Genomic DNA, 18,276 nt, shown 5'->3' with positions numbered 1-18,276 from the left:
GCCAGGACCCACTTGACAGCTGGTGACTCACCTGACCCTGGACTCTCATTCCCCTCTTGGGCCCTCAGCACCAGAAGCTGGATCATCCCCAGGGCAGTTTCCCACAGTGCCAGGGGAGGTGGGAATTCCTCCTGGCAGGAACAAAAGAGCTCTATGAGGACAACCTCAAAGGGCAGATTCGGTTTATTCCAAGATGGTCACAGTCCTGAAAACCTACTGCCCATAGGCTCTGGGCCACATGGCACAGTCCATGGTACAGGTTAAGGCCTGAGTTGGCAGTGACTGGCTGTAGACTACACTGGCTCACTTCCACAGACATGGGTCTGGACCCCCACCCCACCCCTACTCCCACTCCCCCATCAAGTCAGCCTGGGAGTGAGTACTGAACATGAAGTCTATTCAGGCAAAAGCCCAGCCTCTAAGGAAGGCCACAGGAAAAGCCTCAAAGGGCCTCTTCAGGGTCAGCCTTACCAAGGGACCCAGCTTCTGCTAGGGCTGGTTGTCATCCCCTTCCAGGGCCCCCATCAAGAGTAAGGAGGTCAAGGCCCCAGCTGGGCCACGGGATTGGTAAAGGCCACAAAGGACACTGAGCTTAGGACCTTCCTATGTCCAGATGGAGCAGAGGCCAAGCCTAGGCCACAGTTAATCAAGAGGTCACAGTCCTGTTCCCAAGCGTGGTGTCTCTTTCACCGGGGGCTGGGCCCAAACTCAAGTCGGCTTCCTTTGCGAGCAGATCCATAAAGAGGTAGGTGGGGAGTCGGAGGCTGAGTGCTCTGAAGGGAGGGGCTGCTGTAGCTCCAGGTTTTCTCCTCTTGCTGAGGGACAAGCCTCATGGGAAGGGGCATCAGGTTGAGTTCTCACTCCCCAACAGCTGCAGGCTCAGGCCCTGAGTGTCCACTTCTACCAGGTGGACGCTGTAGTTCCCGAGGCCCTGGGAGCAAATGACAAGAAGTGTGTAAAGGGCTCTGTGCAAATCTGTGGTCTTCTGGAGGCTGACCTGAGGCTGCAAGGCCAGGGGGACATGTAGCTGTAGCCCCTAGTTAGCCAGTGGGCCACAGTGAAGGCTCCTGCCCCCCACCAATTATCATACCCAACACCATCAGGTACCTCAGTCTTGGCCAGCATGGCCTCCAAAGCCTCTTTTTGCTTTGGCTCCTTGGTCAACAGATAGAGAAAGCCCCCACCGCCTGCCCCTGCCAGGCTCTGGCCATACACGTGGGGGGCCAGGACATCCATCATTCGCCGCACAGCAAGGGGCTCACAGCCTGGAGCCATGAGCTTCTTCTGCTCCCAGTATAAGGTCAGGCACTGGCCCAGCAGAGGCAGGCTTCCTGGGGTGGGGGCAGAGAAGGGAAAGGCATGCCTGACCCAGAATATTCTGTCAATGCCCATTTATCGACTAAAGTGCCAAGAGGTGCTGCTCAACCAGGGGCTGGAAACAGGAGTAGTAAAGACCACCTCACAGGGTTGTCTGAGGACCCATGCACATAAAACTGACATGGTGCCCAGCAGTGTTCAGTGAATGATACAGCCACTCACTTGAAGCCTGCTTGGCTCTGACTCCCTGGCACTCGGTTAAAGGGCCCAGCCTCTTCCCCCACCTGCTTCTTGGTAGATAGGACTGGAGACCTTCCCCATGATGCAGGTATTGTCCTGAGATATGGCTCCCACCTAAGTGAGACCCTAGGGAGGACAGATAGTAGGCTTCTGCCCCGGGGGCCTAACACCTGGGGCCTGTGCCAGCCTGAAAAGGCCCCTGGCCTTAGACCCATGGGCGACAAGACCCTCACTCCTGGTGCCCTGCCCCTGGGAAGAAGCACCGCACCTTGGTGGAAGGCTTTCATGCACTCCTCCGTGTGCCGCACTAGGCTGTGGGCATTCTGTACAACAGCAGGCAGCCGGGCATACCAGCTCCTCAGCACATCCTGCAGATGGGGCAGGAGGGTGCAATGAAGGGCTGGGCCCTGCTGAGCTTCTGCCTCCCTTCTTCCTCCTGGGGCTGAGGCTCACCTGCAGCAGATTCCGCGCCAGGCGGGTCTTGCCAGTGTACACCAGGAGTAGGTGGTCATTGAGCGTCTGGACAAAGCCCTCAGGTACAGTGACCTCTTCCACCTCCACCTTCAGTGGCAGCTGAGCCCGGGAGCGCCCCACCTTGATGCCAGGCATTAGACCACCCACTTGGTCCTGCCAGCCACCTCCTGTGAACCCAGAGTCCATCACTCTTGGAGCCTGTCTGGCCCAACTTCTCTCTCCCAGCCCAGGCTCTGGCAGGAACCAGTGGGGCAAGATAGCTTCCCCCAACTCCAGCTGAACCAAGTGAGCTGTCCAGCTTCTGTCACCAGCCTTGGGAGCAGGATGAGCCCAGCAAGAGAGGATTTCACTCCAGAACCCAGCTTGAGTGGCTATTGATTAATGTCTGTCCCTAATAGACCATTTAATTTTTGAGAGCAAGGGCCCTATATTAGTTCATTTTATCCCCAGGGTCCAACACTGAGTTGGATACTCAATAGTTGTCAATTGACCAAATGAAGGGTTTGGTACATCTCAGAAGAAAACTAGAAAGGCCTCCCTATTTGCCCCTCTTGCTAATAACTACCTGTTAAGGGATGTGAGTCATTACAACAAAAGGAGGGGGTGGGCTGCAAAGGGACCGGGAAAGGTGGCATAACTGGCATCTGTACATCTTTGTGACAGTTTCCTGCCCAGAATCACGATGGGGATGAAGCCTGGCATCCTGGGTGACCACAGCACCCTAGGATTGTGCCAACAAACCTCTAGGTGCTCCCCATTGGGCATGGATTCCAAGGGGCCATGGTGGCGAGAAGAGGGAGAAGCCTGTCATCACAGCCATGTTCTGGGCCCTCAGTGCCCCCCACATGGCTGGCAGGAAGGGGAGGTGGGCACAAATGACCATAGCCCAAGGGAGGGGCAAGTTGGTTGGGAAGGCAGGCTGAAGGTCCTGTCCCCTGCTACAAACCCATTCTGCCCTGCCCCACCCTAAGGGACAGTCCTGGGTGGCAACAAAGTCATGAGGAAGAAACAAGTACCTAATACACATGAAAGGTATAGCACAGAATTTCTAGGTGCTCCTAAAACATCAGCTCCTTTTAAGTAGAAATATTTCAAGTTGAACATCTCCAGAGGTCAGAGTGATAAAGAAGCTCTAACCATTTGAGGAACAGCAGTTATGTGGCTGTCGGCAAGCCCAGGGAGCCCCGGAAGCTTGGGAAAGTGCCAGTGACCTCCCTCCCAGCAGGGGCAGTCCCATACCTGTGGTGAGCACCTGCTCCAGGTGCAGCACTGCGTGGATCAGGGCCTCCCTGCTCACCTTCCGGCCTGCGGCCCGCTGCAAGGTGGCCAGGGCAGTGCCCGCCAGGATGCTGCTGGTGCCTGCAGGGCAGGGAAGAGGTCAATCGGGCATAAAACACCTCTGCGCAGCCCAGACCTGCCCCACCCCCTTGGTCTGTTGGGCAGGGGTAGTGAGGAGGAAGGAAGGAGAGGCTGGAGGGCAGGGATGGAGTGGTTGGCAGCAGGACAGGGCTCACTCACCAAGGCCAGAGCCATGGGGCAGCTCAGACCAGGTGTGCAGCTCGAAGCCGCCCCCGAAGGTGCGCAGCAGCTGCTCACTCAGCGAGAGCTTGGACCTGACGTGCACGATCCCCGCACAGATGAAGGCCGCCTTCAGCAGGGCCCCTGCGGAGGGACCAGCACCCAGCAAGGCATTTGGTCTCCAAAGGCAGAAGCAGACATACCACCCACCTCCACTATTTCCCATCTAGGGGCTCATCTAGGGGACAAAAGCCCAGCAGCAGTGCAAGCCCCATCCCCAAGTCCCAAAAAGACCTCTGGGCTCCCCAACATGGGCAAATGTGCCAGCTCTACCTCCTGTAGCTGCACGCACCTGGGCAAGGAGACCTCGGGGCTCCTCAAGCTGAATGGCTAGCCCTCAAGCCAGGCCCCCATGGCCATCAGGGTCTCCAGGGTTCTGCCCTACCCCCCAGCTAGCTATGTGTGCCCCTCCCACCAGCAGATGTCCTGGGTGCCCTGACCTGGAGCATGGGGCTGGCAGTAGTCCTTCAGGTCCTCCAGGCTCCGGCACACTATCTTCATGGCCATCTCATCCCGCCGAGGCCCCACTGCCAGCCACAGCTCAGGCTCCCAGATGCGGCGAGCCCTGGCCCCAATGGGCCGGCGGCCATCCACTCGCACAGCCAGGCCCAGCACTGCCCCACCAAGCTCATAGGCAAGGGGTGGCGTGTCACTCCAGCCTCCTGCAGCAGTTGAACAAGACCAACCTGGTCAGGGGGCTGCCTGCCCAGCTCTGGGGTGGCTACCCTCACCCCCCTCCAAGGGGCTTACCAGAGAAATCCACGCGAGCTGGGCACTCAGCCACCACCCACTGCCCAGGTGCCGGCAGCCCCACAGGCTCCGTGGAGACAAAGTGCTGGGCGGACATCACAGCCTGGCGGATCAGGATCTGCCCAGCCCCCTCGTAGTGGCGAGCAGCTCGCACTAACAGGACTGGCCTGCCAAGAGGAAAGGGAGAGATGGCGGCATGGAGCCCCAAGCTGGAGGCAGGCTGCCTGGGTTTGGGGTCCTGACTTCCTTGGGCCCCACCTCTCTCTGGGTTTGCACCTATAAGAATGATGAGGGGCTTCTCCAGGGTTCTGACATCATTAGCACCCACCTGCTCAGCCACTTGTCCCGCTCCTGGGCAAGTGCCTTCACACCTCCAGCCAGGTCTCCACACTCCAAGTACGAGAAGGGCCGAATCCACTCAGGATTGGCAGCCGGCCCACTCCGTAAGCCACCTTGGCCTTCTGCCATGCAGCCCAGTACGTCTGCCACACAGGCCAGCACCCGGGCCGCCACGCCTGGGTCCCCTGCACCCGCTGCAACTGAGGGACCAGAAGCCAGGTGGTTTGGGATGGGACCCACCCCCAATGCCCTCTTCCCCAAGAGACTGTTCAACAGCCCCCAAACATGCCTGATCCCTCATACCTCTTCACTTTGCCCAAGATGTACCCTCGCCTGTGAATGCACACCCCACTCCTCTGCTTGGCAAAGTTCTCATCCTGCCAGCCCCAGCCCAGCCCAGCTGTGCCTCTTTACCCCCACCCAGGTGGCCCAGAGTGGTTAAGAACTCAGACTCAGGGTCAAACTGCCTGTGTTCGGTCTCAGTGCCACCCCACCAGCTGTGTGGCTATAGGTGGATAACTTCAATAGGAATCACTTTCCACAATCACTGGGATCATTAATGAGGTGCTGCCTGAGAGAGCCTGCCACATCTGCTGGGGCTCTGGCACCTACGTTTTGGCACCCAGTACAAAACATGTAGGGTTTGCTGATGCTCACTGGACCCAGAGGCTCCGGCCCAGGCCTCAGCCTCTCATCAAACTCCCTACTGACAAGAATGAAGCTCCCAGGAACCTGAAAGCAAACTCCACTGTGTCTCTCCCCTGCTTTGAAGTCTCCCACCTCCTGCCATCAACCCAGAGAGCAGGTAGGGCTGGTGATGCTGGGTCTCGCTTCCCCACACAGAAACCCAGCAACTCACCCTGGTCCAGCGTGGCCAGCAGGAGCCCAGGGCAGCCCTCGCGGACAGTGGCCCGGATCAACGGGCGCAGGCTGAGGTCCTGCCTGGCCTCAAGCACCTTGCGCGCCTTAAGCAGGGCCTGGCGGAAGAACAGGTCCCGGCGGGAGGCCAATGTGGCACCCCGGTCCAGACAAGGCTGCAGCTGCTCCCAGGACAGACGCCAGGAGGTCCGCCAGGCCCACAGGGCCTCACCCCCATCCTCCTGGGGGTCTAGCATCCACAGCATGTCCCTGGGCCCCAGGGCCCTCGAGGGGTGGAGCACAGGAAAGAGGCGGGCACTGAGAAGGCAACGCTCTGTGGGGGGCGTGTCTGGGTTCCACAGGTCCCAGTTTCTGATGTGGGGAGAAGGCATGTTAGCAGGAGGGAAACCTGGGCTCCTGCTTCCTTCCCAAGGCCTGACTGCCCGTCAACTGGGGACTGGCCAATTCATGGGGGGTGGGGAAGGGGGGGACAGGACAAATTCCTCTAGATGGCACAAGCAGGCAATTTAGGGAGGGAAACGAACTGCCCTGCCCCCTTTCCCAGGCCTCTGAACAAAATCCCAAAGCCTGAGCACAGGCAGGAATTAGGGGGGAAAGTGCTGGGGAGGATCAGACTGCCCCAAACTACCCCAGACCCCAGGGCTGGTGGGAGGGCAGGTGCTGCTCTGGGGCTGAGGCAGAGATGAGCCTGGAAGAAGCGGCCGCCCTGGCTGCCGAGGCCCAGAGGCCCATGGAAGCCATCAATCTTACCGAATGCCTGTCTTCTGGAAGAACTCATTCCAGGACATGTTAAGATATGTTCCTGTCCCCTGTCTCTGGGGGAAGTGGAGGAAGCAGTCAGGGCTTCGGGGACCACAGGAAGGGAGGGGTCAGGGACACTAAGACCAGAGGGGACAGGAGGAGAGACTTGCTCATATGAAAGCAGCTTCTGAAACAGTGTCAAGCCCTGGAGCTCAGCGATCCTGCCCAGGTGCCAAGAACCTGGCGCAGAATCCTGGTTCTAGGCCCAATTCACTATAATTGGCTCTGCAGCCCAAGGCAGGTCACCTCCCTCTATGAACCTCAGTCTCCAGCCTCGCAGAGCAGCTGAGGAGAGAGATAAAGGCATGGCGAGACTCTACTGGCTACAGCCTATCCCTCAGGCCAGCGCTCAGCGAGCCCTGCAGTGGAGTGGAAACTGGGCTGGGGTCCCTGGGCTCCCCAAAGCCTGAAGATGGGCACCTACTTCCCAGCTGTCCAGACGTCCAACGAGAGTGAAGGCACGAACAGGGGCTCCGTGCAGCCGCACGTGGTGCCCCTGCAGGACAAGATCGTGCAGTTCCAGGCCGTGTAGCGCCTCAGACTGGGCCGTGTCCAGGCCACTCACAAAGCAACCAGTGCCGATGTGAATGGGGCCCTGGCAAGGGAGAGGGCAGGCATCCTGAGGGGGCAGTGCCGCTCCAGGCACCCCCCATACACACAGGGCCTGGCCCCCACAGCCTTGCCTGCCCTCTGCCCCTGCTCTCAGGCCTCACCTGGAGATGGCAGTGCTGCAGGACACTCCCAGGACCCAGTCGGACGGCGCCCTCCAGCAGGCAGTTGACCACAGAGCTCCCAGCCCCCAGTAGCTGCAGCTCCTGAGCAGCCAGGGAGAAGGTCGTGAGCGCCCTCTACACCTGCCCTGGCCCCAGTTTCAGGCTGACTCTCATCCCACCCGTTCACGCTGCTCCCAGGGGCGAGCTCTCCTGCACAGTCCCCCAGAGAAGTCTGAACTCAGTAATGGAGGTCCCACCACATGGCAGCTTCCCCAGAAAACCTCTCCCACCAGTCCAGGTACCCCCACCACTCGGAGGGCAACCTCGGAAATCTACCTGTCTCCTTCCTCAGCACCATGGCACTGACCCAGGCCCATCACCTCAAATGTGCTTGTCTCCCCAAGCAGTCCCCAAAGAAAGGGTTGGGGTCTTCTCTAGCTTCTCCATCAGGCAGACCTGGATGTAGACTCCTGACGTGACCACTTCCTGGCTCTGTGGCCTTAGGCAAGTTACTTAACCTGTCTGAGCCTCCACTGCCTCGCACCAAATGGGGATAATGACATCTGTATTCCTGGGTGATCTGTTCCAAGCGTGGACCATTCCTTCCCTTTCTAGGAGCCCCTATCCCACCTGTCCTCAGGCACCTCTGCTGGTCTTACCTCCACCTGGGAGTGCACGACCTGGGCCCCAGGAGCCCTGGGAGATGTGAGGCTGAGCAGGAACTCACTGGCCGAGGTGGTCATATAGCTGTAGCTGCCATCAGGGATATATGCTGTAAAGATACAAGCAATGACCCCACCCCTATGCCTGCTGCTGCTCTGAGCCCAGCCAGGCCTCCAGCCAGAAGACACATCTTCATCAGGCCCTGGAGGCAGGCCTAGCAAAGAGCCCATTGTGCTGATGGGGAAGCTAAAATCCAGAGAGGCTCAGTAACCTGCCCAAAGTCACACAGCTAGAAAATGGAAAGCCTAGGACTGGAGCCCAGGAATGAGACAAAAGGTAGAGAGTTATTGGGGGGAGGGGGGAGAGACGGGGGTATCAGGCCTCTGGGTTGGGAGAGGACAATTGGCTGATACATGCACTAGACCTGCCTGGTCCAAGAGCCCAGGGACCAAGCAGGAGGCAGCCTTGTATCTCTGGGTAGGGGGTCCTCACTCTGTGGTCTCCCTACCCAAGGAGCCGAGAGGCAGCACCCACCCATGGTGAGGGGCTGATCACGAAGCTCCCTCCACAGCTTGGCCCGAGCAACCTGAAGATAACCCTCGACGTCTGCGTTGCTTTGCCCCAGTTCCGGAGGCCGCCCCGCCAGGAAGTCCTCTCTGCTCACATTCCGGGCCATGCACAGTAGGATGTCGAAAAATAGAGACAGCTGGGACAAGGATAGGAAGCACAGCTATTGGGGGGTTCCTAGGCCAAACTGGGGCAGTCCCATCCCCAGAGACACGGACCCTGAGGGGAAGCAGCCAGCTTGAGGTCACAGAGCCAGTGTCAGGGCCTTTCCCCCAGGCCAGGGCCCCCAGCCTCCACCCTCAGTCACCTGGACAGGCCGGGCTCCAGAGTCCAAACCCATGTAGGTGCAGGCATCCAGGGGTGGGCTCACGTGAGTGGCCAGGAGGTGCTCAGCAGTCTCCACAGAGAAAAAGGCGACTCCGGAGACCTGGAGGAGCCCCCATGAGGGTCAGGTGGGGGGACCCTGTGGTCAGGCTTGAGCCTGAGTTGGGGAAGACACATAAAGATGGACCCGAAGGCTGGCTGCTATGCCAGGCAGAGTCCTTCATCTTCGGGACCACTCCTGCACCCAGATTCCAGGCTTCCTGGAGGGGGTCCCCTGAACAGGCACCTTCTCAGTTTTCAGGCCTCCTCCCAAACCTAGTTCTCTACCATCCCCTGATCTGGTCCCAGACCCTTACCTACCACTCGGATCCTTGTCCTTCATTCTAGAAGGAGCCCCCAAGTCGGCCTCCAGACTTCCTCCCAATGCATTCCTGAACTTTCCCGCGTTCTTGTTCTAGCCTTTCCCGTTCAGGACAAGACCCTTTCCTCAGATTCTGGCTCCACCTGCTCCTCCACCACAGATTCTGGTTCTATCCTGCCCTGGAATCTTCTAGGAGTAGAGCTCTTTCCTGAGCAGGAAGGCAAACCCTCCCTTTTCCACGGGGTCCCCAAAGCCCCCCAACCTGGGCAGCAGCCATACCAGTGGCACCCGCCCATCAGGCCTGGCGCACCGCTGTATGTCCGCCTCGCTGCCCTGGTAGTAAATGTCTAAAACGAAGCCCTGTGTCGGGGGAGAAAACAGAGTTAGGGAAGGGGACCAAGGACGATCAGGAACAGGGACACAGCAAGGGTGTTTCCCGTGAAAACCCAGGTGCATATCTGACAGGTACCAGCATGCTCCCAGGAACACTGTCCCACACAACAGTAGAGGGGCCTGCATGTCTTCCCAGCCCCGCCCCAGCACAGAACCTGGCACAGGGGCCATGTGCAATGCAAGTTTGGTGAAAGACTCAGTGAGCGTGAGAGCTGTTGCCATAAAGGAAACTCCTCCGAATCCAGACTGTACCAGCAAGTCCAGGGCAAGAGGCTGCCCAGAGCACAGGACCAGGAGGCCATCCCAGCCCAGCTCAGTGGCCCGTGCCACTGCCACAGGGGCACTACCTGGGCGTCAGTGAGGTAGACACCATGGTTCCGGGCGTAGGCTGTGGTTCCTGGAAAAGCGATCACTCTGGCTCCCCGGAAGCCGTCCCAGCTGATCCCTGTGAGCAGAGAAGTCAGGAGCCTCCCTGGGGGTCCCAACCCAAGGCAGAAGGCCCCAACCAGGTAAAGATAAGAGCTCAGGGCAGGGGCATCTGGGCATCTCTACAATGAAAAGATGGTTCCCGAGCCAAATGGACATTCCTCTGGGAGAATGACAATGCCTCCCCTCCCAAAGTTCTACCACAGCCCTGGAGGGCAGAAGGGGCAGGGCTGGTGTCTCCATTCAACAGCTTCCCTTCTGAATAGGGCAGTGGGCCAGGCCCAGAAATGGTGAGCTAGGACAGGCACAGCCCCGCTCTGGCCACTGCAAGGGAGGAGGTCCCAAGCCTTCTCAGGCTCACCTGGGTTGGGAGGAACAGACAGCAGCATGTCGGTGCTGCAGACCCACACACCTGGCGGGGAGCCTGGGCCCAGCTGCGGGAGAGAGTGCAGATGTTGGCCTGGCCCAGCCCTTCCTCTGCTCCCACACAGCCCAGTGTCGAGCCTGTCCCCCTGCTCTAGGGAGACTCTGAGGTAACAGGGGCCTTCCCAGACCCTCCTGCCCACCTCCTGGGACCACACCTCCCTCCAGTTTTGCCAACACTAATTTCCTAAAGCTCTAACTCTAGGTTCCCCCAAAGCCATTCTTCCTGGCATCCCATCTGAGCCAGGACAGGCTATAGCTGATGGTGCAATGAGGGAGGAACAAGGCCCTAAGGCACCTGCTGGCCTCACCTGATAGGTCATGATGTCCAGCAAGTGATCCAGGTTGTAGACCAGAGCCTCCACGGGGGCCTGGGGGTTCTCCACGGGGAGGCAGGTGAAGGCCCGGCCACAGTCATCGAAGGGAAAGTCTCGGCCCTATGGGGGAAGCAGGGACAGGGGAAAGAGCCCTTGGGGCAGAGAGCCTGGGGACACCCCAGGAGCTGTGCAAAGGTGTAAAGTCATCAAGCTAGAATGTTTTCTCATGTAATTTTCCCAAGTACATGATTATAGTAAAAAGTTAGAAAATTCAGATATGCAAAAGGAAAATCTCTCAGGAATAGTAACCATTCCTCTCATTTTGAGGTATATCCTTTCAGACTTATATGCATATATTCTTTAATTTTTTATTTTATTTTTTACAAAAATGAGATTCTGAAAAGGTAGAAACAACAGAACTTCACACACACACACACACACACACACACACACACACACAGGTAAAACTGGGGGAAAAACATTGGGAACTCTATAAAGGCAGGTCCCGCTTTAAGCATTTAATGGATCATCTCAGCATATCCACACAAAGCAGGAACCATCGCCATCCTGATTTTACAGATGGGGAAACTGAGGCCTAGAAAGGGTCAAGTGCCTTGCCCAAGGTCACAGAGCTGGGAAGTCTCTTTCAATGCATAGAATAAAATGGACTTATTAATCCCTTTCTAATATTCCACCAGGAGGATATGCTATTTATATTTAGCCAGTTTCCTATTTTTTGGATACTTGGATCCATTCTGACTCCAATTCTCCTGGATTTACACAAAAAACACCTTGCAAGCACACCCCTATCCAACCCTGAGGATCGATGGTTCCAGCCTTCTGCATGGCACCCCGCCCAGCATCGTACTAACCATGTGCAGGATGAGGATCCAGGCCAACTGTAGGACATCAGCGGTGACCACCTGTCAAGAGTGGAAGAGCCCTATAGACAGAGGCCTGGGCAGATGACACCAAGGATGGCACCCTCTTGTCTGGGGAGAGGCCTGACACAAAGCCACTGAGGTACGAAAGGAGCGACATGAGCACTCACAGAGAAGCCTGCCCGGGCACTCAGATGTTCAGCAGCCACCAGCAGGGCATTGAGGGTGGCTCCACCACTGCCCACACGCGTCTCAGGGTCCTCCACAGCCAGTAACAAAGTCCCGGCGGGGATCTGCTCTCGTTTCTGCCGCACTTCCAGCTCTGTGGTCAGAACACAGCTGGGACCTGTTCCCCAGCCTCCCAGCCCTGGTCCCAAGCAACTAAAGCAAACCTACTGATAATTATTATTTCATCTTTGACTCAGTAGCTTTTCATGTAGTAGCTCATTAGCTCTTTGCCCAACTCTGTGAGGTAGGTACAATTATTCCCATTTTACAGATGAGAGAACCGAGTCTCAATGAAGTGACACGATACGTCAAAGGTCACATGGCTAGGAAGAAGCAGACTCTAGGTTTGAACTAAAGGAGGTATAGGGGTAAGGGGAGGGGTTCCTACATTAGGGCAGAGTAGGGAGGGAGGGTCCCCTACCTTTCTGGAAGACCTCAACACTGTCCTTGTACTGGTATGTCAGGATGATAACTGTCCAATCAACCCCCTTGGGCTGCTCCATTCTAGCCAAAGTTGAGGGGCTTCCTGAGGCAGAAATAGGGATGTACATGAATTATTTTCTGTTATCATACCCTAAAATTGATTTTTGTATTGCTTTATGAATTTTAACACTTGCATAGATTCTTATGGTCACCACTACAGTCACACTTGACAATCATCAATCAGTTCTCTATAGCTAGAGTTGGAATGGAATTTTTTGAGATTGGCTTCTTTCACTCAACATGCCTCTGAGATTCATCCATGTTGGCTGTGCATATCAGCACTGTAGTTCTTTCTTCGCACGGACCTTCCACAGTCTGTTTCTCCATCCACTCACTGAAGGTCATCTGGGCTGTTTCCAGGTTTTGACAGCCATGTTTAGAGCTGCTATAAACATTCATGTGCAAATTTAGTATGAACCTAAGACTTCATCTCTCCAGGTGGATACCTCGGTGTGGGATTGCTGGGTCATGTGATAAGTGTGTCTTTGACTTTCTATTCTGGGTGCACATGATTTCCTCAGGAGAGGAAGTAAGGGGAGCAAGGGCCTACCCTTTCTGCACCACTGGCCCCTCAGCATTGTCATTGGCTGTGATCTGGGAGGAGGGAAGGCCTAACCTCCCAGGCTCCTGAGGCTGAAGGGAATTCCCTGGAGAAGGGGACAGTTGTGGGAGGAATGCACCAGCCTGTTCAAGGGATCTAGGCAGGGTGCCAACAGTGCCCACTATTAGGGACTTCAGGGGAGGATCTGCCCTCCCAGAGGCTCCACGCCTGAAAGAGGCTGCACCCCACCTGCCACCATCTTCTTTCGGGCACTCTGAGCAAGTGAGGGGAAGGTGAGGCCAAAGCTATGGCTTCACCCCTTCCTATCTCCCCAACATTTCTCTCCTACCAGACGGGAAACCAATCTGACTCCAGGGCCCCTGGCCTCCCCAAGACCTCTGCAGACAAGTCCTCAGGAGTGCCCTGGCATCTGCCTCTGGCACAGTCCCGACTGCTGTCCTAGGAAGCAGCCCACCCCCACCTCTTCCCTCCAACCCCCAAAGCTCAGTGTCAGAGCGATGGTGGCGCTAGCAGCATGCCTTCCCAGAGGCACCTCAGCAAGTTTCTTCTCAGGCCCGACTCCTCTGCCACCGGTGGACAGACACCACTACTTAGCAACACCCACACTCCCACAAGCTTGCAGGGAAAGCCTCACCACTAACAGAAAGTGCTCTGTTCCCTGCTCAGCCCAGGAGGGAAGTCCAGAGGGGAAATCTGAGCTGAGATCTTGGCCAGGCTCCTGAGGGCAAAGGCATTCCCAGGGATGCCCAGATGGCCTTCCCAGTAAAAGGGTGGCGGGAGATTCCAGCTTGACCACCAACTTACCCTGTTATCTTTGGCACCCCTACCCCCTCCGGCCTCCTGAAGCAGGAGTGTAATTGACCAATGTCCCCCAGCTTGTTCACATGGAGGCCATGCTTCCCAAATGCTCCCAACCAATGACTCTGCGCAGCAGGGCCAGGAAGACAGACCCCTTCCAGCAATTTAGGGACACTCTGACAGGCAATCTTGGCCCCAGGACTCCCCACCCACCTAACAGAAACTCTTAGAACCTCACTGCAGTCTGAGACTGTTCCTGCCCATCACTCCCCTGCTTCCTCCAGTTCCCTCCTTGTTTTCCCTCCCCCAATAAATCTAACCCCATCTTGGTCTCGGCTTCTCCAAGAACCTGAACCAACATGGAGAGTATAATATCATCTTCTTCTTGGCACCGTCAAAGGAAAAATCACTGTATGAACCTCTAACTTAATGTGCACAAAGTACTATCTTTATCCTGAAAAATAGATGAAGAAACTGAGGCACAGAGAGACTGAGTCACATGTCCAAGGTCACACAGCTAGCAAGTGGCAGAGTCAAATCTGAACTCAATGGTGACAGATGATCTGACTTTGGATGGTGGGCACACGGTGCAATGCACAGATATTGTAACATAGAAACCCACACCATAGAACCACCTTTATGTTCATGTTGACCAATGTCACCCCAGTAAATTTAATTAATAAATAAATAAAAATCTGAACTCAGACATTTTTGTTCCAAAGTCCATTCTCTTAACCACTATACCGAACCTGCTGTGTAGGGCAGAAAAAAAAAGAACAAAAGCAGTAAATATATATAAAGTGCTCCATTCAGGTGGCAATGAAATGGGGAGGACATTAATGATAACAACCATGAGAAGTGGGCTCACCCACTCTGACCCATAGTTAAGACATGATGATTTTTTATTCTCACGACACCCCTGCAGGGTAAGTGTTCTGTCCATTTTCCAGATGCTACCGCCATGACCGGGACCTGGGTCTCTCTGATTTTTATTTAGGTAATGGTACTAATGATGTTTGGTCCCAAGCAAAGGTGACAAAAGAGAGCAAGGAAGAAATGCCCCCAGGACAGTCCAAAAGTCTGAGCTCAGTCTTGGCCTCAGCACAGTGACTAGGGGACATGGGCAGATGACAGGTCATGGCCAGAGGAGGGAGGGCAGCCCTATCTGCACTGCACCCAACTAGAGACTGGGGCAGAGGAACAGTTCTGGGCTGGAAATCAGCCCCCAGGGCTCTCTCCCCATCTCCGCCTCTTATAACTTAATCTCTCTGAGCCTCAATTTCCTAATCTGAAAACTAAGGCCAACAATACCAACCGCCTAGGGCTGTTACCAGCATTAAATAAGATGTAAAATATGCGGCACACAGCAGGAGCTCAGTGAATGGTAGTTCTCTCCAGCAGGGAAAGGAAGCAGGAGAGTTTAACTTGGCTCTGAAGCTGGTAGGAATGAAGGCTCTGAAATATCCTCTGAGTCAAAGATGATCCTGAAGAAGAAAAATAATCAGGGAAGCCCTAGTCGATTTGGCTCAGTGGATAGAGCGTCGGCCTGCGGATTGAAGGGTCCTGGGTTCGATTCCGGCCAAGGGCACATGCCCAGGTTGTGGGCTCGATCCCCAGTAGGGGGCGTGCAGGAGGCAGCTGATCAATGTTTCTCATTAATGTTTCTATCTCTCCCTCTCCCTTCCTCTCTGAAATCAATAAAAATATATTTTAAAAAATAATAATAATCAGGCCAGGCCCAGGGAAATCAAGCAAGGCTGAGGAGCATGCCTCGCCAGATCAGACAAAAGGGTATTTTATGATAACACAAAAGGTGGAATGAGACTTGTAGTTAATGCTTAGGGGCTGCTTTTTTCAGGCACCGTGCCAAAGGCATTGATGTATCAGCTCATATGACCTACTCTGTAGTCCTCCCTAAGAATTGGATCTTACCACACTCATGGTATAGGTAAGGAAACTGCAGCTTAAAGAGATGGAATAGTCTGCCCAAGGTCAACAGCTAGTACAGGCAGAACAGGTGTTTCCAAGTCTAAGGTTCAGGTTCTTAACCACCCTATAGGAACAAGACATCTCTCTCCTGGGGCCTCTGCCCTCTGTCATACCTGACATCTGTACAGAAAACTTAGAAGAAAAAAAATAGCCTTCTATTTCAATATTCTGCCCACTTTTTTTCCCACCGAGGATATGTGTTTGTTTGTTGTTTTTTAATTGACTTTAGAGAAAGAAAGGGAGAGAGAGAGAAACACTGATGTGAGAAGCTGTTTGGTATGTGCCCGGACCAGGAAGCGAACCCACAATGTTCTGGTGTACGGGATGACGCTCCAACCAACTGAGCCATCAGCCAGGGCTCTGCCCACTTTTAATAGAACTTGATCTGCTGAGGCCAAGTGGAAATACTATTTACTATCCTCAGCCACATGCTGTCCAAAATTGGGGTAGGGAAGGAAAATCAGGGACGGAAAATATTAAGACTTTTTCATATGCTATTTGGAGAAAGGTAGGGCAGGGACCTTTCATTTTAGAGCTTTCAAGGGAAAAACAGGCACAGGGAGGAATCTGATTTGCCTTCTGGAGAAAAAAAAAAAGTGGAAACGGATAGGGAGTAAAAATGACACTGTAAATTACACAAAAGGCAAGCAAAGTAGTCCCCCCTTATCCATGAGGAATACATTCCAAGACCCCCAGTGGATGCCTGAAACCAAGGATAGTATGAACCCTATATATGCTGTGTTTTTTCCTATCCATACAAATCTACCTAGAAAAACTTGCTTTGGATGGTATCCTTTCTCCTTAATCAACTTGTAAACCTCTGCTGGAAAAGTGGCAGCAGCTTCTTCACAGCACACACATATTTTTTTAAATATTTTTTTTATTGATTTCAGAGAGAAAGGGAGAGGGAGAGAGAGATAGAAACATCAATGATGAGAAAGAACCATTGATTGGCTGCCTCCTGCACGCCCCACACTGGGGATCGAGCCCGCAACAGGGGCATGTGCCCCTGACCGGAATCAAACCTGGGACCCTTCAGTCCACAGGCCCACACTCTATCCACTGAACCAAACCGGCTAGGGCTCTCCCGTAATTTTTATATTACTTCCTGTAAATGGCTTGGTGTCACTCTTTTCAGGGGACCCTTTGCTGAAGTCTTTGTATAGGCTCACTGCTTTCGGGCACAACATGTTGCCATCAATCAGAACACATTTTCTGTTCATGTCTTCTACCAACAAATTTAATGCCTTTTTCATCTTAACTAAAGTTGCACTTATTCCTTAGGGCGGCTGTGTAACTTTTGCAATTTGAAGTGACAGCAAAGCTAGCACAGATTACTTTTTCCTTCTTCACAATTTCACAGATAGAAGATTCATTCTTACCATAGATCTTAGCAACCTCAGCATATTTTTTTCTCTTTCCTTAGTAAGTCGAGAACTCTCACCTTCTCACATAAAGGAAGCACTTCACGGCTACACCAGTACCACTGAATGGCCAGCACCACTACTCTTGCACTATGGGGCCATTATCAAGTCAAATAAGGGTTACCTGAACTTCGATACCTGACAGTGGATCCGATAACCAAGAAAGTTACTAAGTTACTAACCAGCTGGTAGCATATACAGCCGGGATATGTGGGACAAAGAGGTGATTTACGTCCCAGGCAGGAGGGAGTCTTAAGCCTTCATCAGTCTACTCAGAACTTCAAACAACTTAAAGCATGCATTGTTTATTTCTGGAATTTCCATTTAATATTTTTCCGATGGAAGACCTAAGGTAATTAAAATCGTAAAAGTAAAACCGCGGATAAAGAGGGGACTCGCTGTAACTGAGATTTGTGCATAGTGATGGGGCACACTGAGGCAGGAAAAGCGACCTCAAAGCAAAATCAGCAGCGAAGGCATCCAGCACCCTACCTGCCTCTGGGACGAGCAGGGCCTGGAGCCCGTATCTCCTCCCTGTTCCCAGCGTTCCCAATTCTCGGAACTCCCATTGCAAAACCCAAGCAAAAGGGTGGCAGGACCTGCTGACCCCCACCCCCTACAGCCAGTGGGTGCCCAGGGGCGCCAGCAGAGCTCTCGGAGATTCCCTGCCTCGGTCCTGCCACTCGCAGAGATTAGGCCAAGAATTGGCGAGTGGGGAGTGAGGTGTGCGAAGCGGAAACGCGTGGACCCACGTACCTGCCTCCGCCTGGTGCTGGGCTCAGCCGGCTTTTCTGAGGGACTGTGTGTCCCTTCGCGGCGCACCTTGGGAAATGTAGTTTCCCTCCTTCCACCGGCCCTGGCTTGTCCTCTCCAAAAAACTTGCTCCCACCTATCGCAGGTCAAGCACTTTCCAAAAGGGCAATGAGTGACCAGATCCAGAAAGAAGGCGAGGCGACAAGGTGGCTCCGTTGACCAACAAAACTACAACTCCCAGAGGAACCAATGCGTCTTAAAGACATAGGCTCATTTTCTGGGACTCGCGGTTTCAGGTTTGAGTTTGTTTAACCTTCTGGCCGGGACTTGTTTTTCTCTCGAGAAAATAAATCCTGGAGCAGGGCGGGGGAAGGGAGAATCATAGATGTTGCCTGAGCTTAAACCGCTACCGTTGGATTAGCAGTTAGTGGTAGTGCTTTCTGGGTTTTATGCACGTGGGTACTAACGGAAGACACTTTCCAACTCTGCAGTGGAAAAAGGATCAGCAGAGTTCTGAATGGCGGCATTGTTTGTAATCGCGGAAAATTGGAAACACTCTCTTTGGGGCACTATAAATAAAGGCATATCCATGC

General features: G+C 54.4%; 1 protein-coding gene across 3 annotated transcripts; it reads right to left on the bottom strand.

Moving 5' to 3' along the window:
• Positions 1-166: 166 nt before the first annotated feature.
• On the bottom strand, positions 167-17,815 carry FCSK (fucose kinase). 3 transcript variants are annotated; one of them, XM_080643746.1, is made up of 24 exons: positions 17,687-17,815; positions 12,096-12,200; positions 11,617-11,768; positions 11,438-11,488; positions 10,560-10,685; positions 10,187-10,259; positions 9,747-9,844; positions 9,286-9,366; positions 8,629-8,748; positions 8,289-8,460; positions 7,751-7,863; positions 7,092-7,193; positions 6,803-6,973; positions 6,328-6,392; positions 5,558-5,928; positions 4,688-4,898; positions 4,360-4,526; positions 4,050-4,271; positions 3,550-3,693; positions 3,271-3,390; positions 2,011-2,198; positions 1,826-1,925; positions 1,108-1,331; positions 167-931 (listed from the first exon to the last, which is right to left on the bottom strand). In XM_080643746.1, the coding sequence occupies exons 2-24, from the start codon at positions 12,175-12,177 to the stop codon at positions 845-847; spliced, it is 3,240 nt and encodes a 1,079-aa protein (XP_080499872.1). In that variant the 5' UTR covers positions 12,178-12,200; positions 17,687-17,815; the 3' UTR covers positions 167-844. The 3 variants fall into 3 exon arrangements, with proteins under 3 accessions (XP_080499872.1, XP_080499874.1, XP_080499873.1); XM_080643747.1 differs by lacking the exon at positions 1,108-1,331 and having other exon boundaries at positions 173-931; XM_080643748.1 differs by lacking the exons at positions 11,617-11,768; positions 17,687-17,815 and having other exon boundaries at positions 12,096-12,203.
• Positions 17,816-18,276: the final 461 nt, after the last annotated feature.

This window comes from Plecotus auritus (assembly GCF_963455305.1).
Source record: "Plecotus auritus genome assembly, chromosome: 10".
NCBI classification, from domain to species: domain Eukaryota; kingdom Metazoa; phylum Chordata; class Mammalia; order Chiroptera; family Vespertilionidae; genus Plecotus; species Plecotus auritus.
Note: the sequence above shows the minus strand (reverse complement) of the source record. Positions and strands in the feature narration are given on the sequence as shown.

Bases quoted from the DNA above. Each gene is read 5' to 3' on its own strand.
- FCSK (XM_080643746.1), bottom strand. From the start codon at position 12,177: ATGGAGCAGCCCAAGGGGGTTGATTGGACAGTTATCATCCTGACATAC. The intron at 5,929-6,327 runs GTAAGATTGATG...TCCCCACATCAG, and splicing joins TTCCAGAAGACAGGCATTCG to AAACTGGGACCTGTGGAACC. The intron at 1,332-1,825 runs GTGCGGTGCTTC...CCCCCACCCCAG, and splicing joins CATGAAAGCCTTCCACCAAG to GAAGCCTGCCTCTGCTGGGC.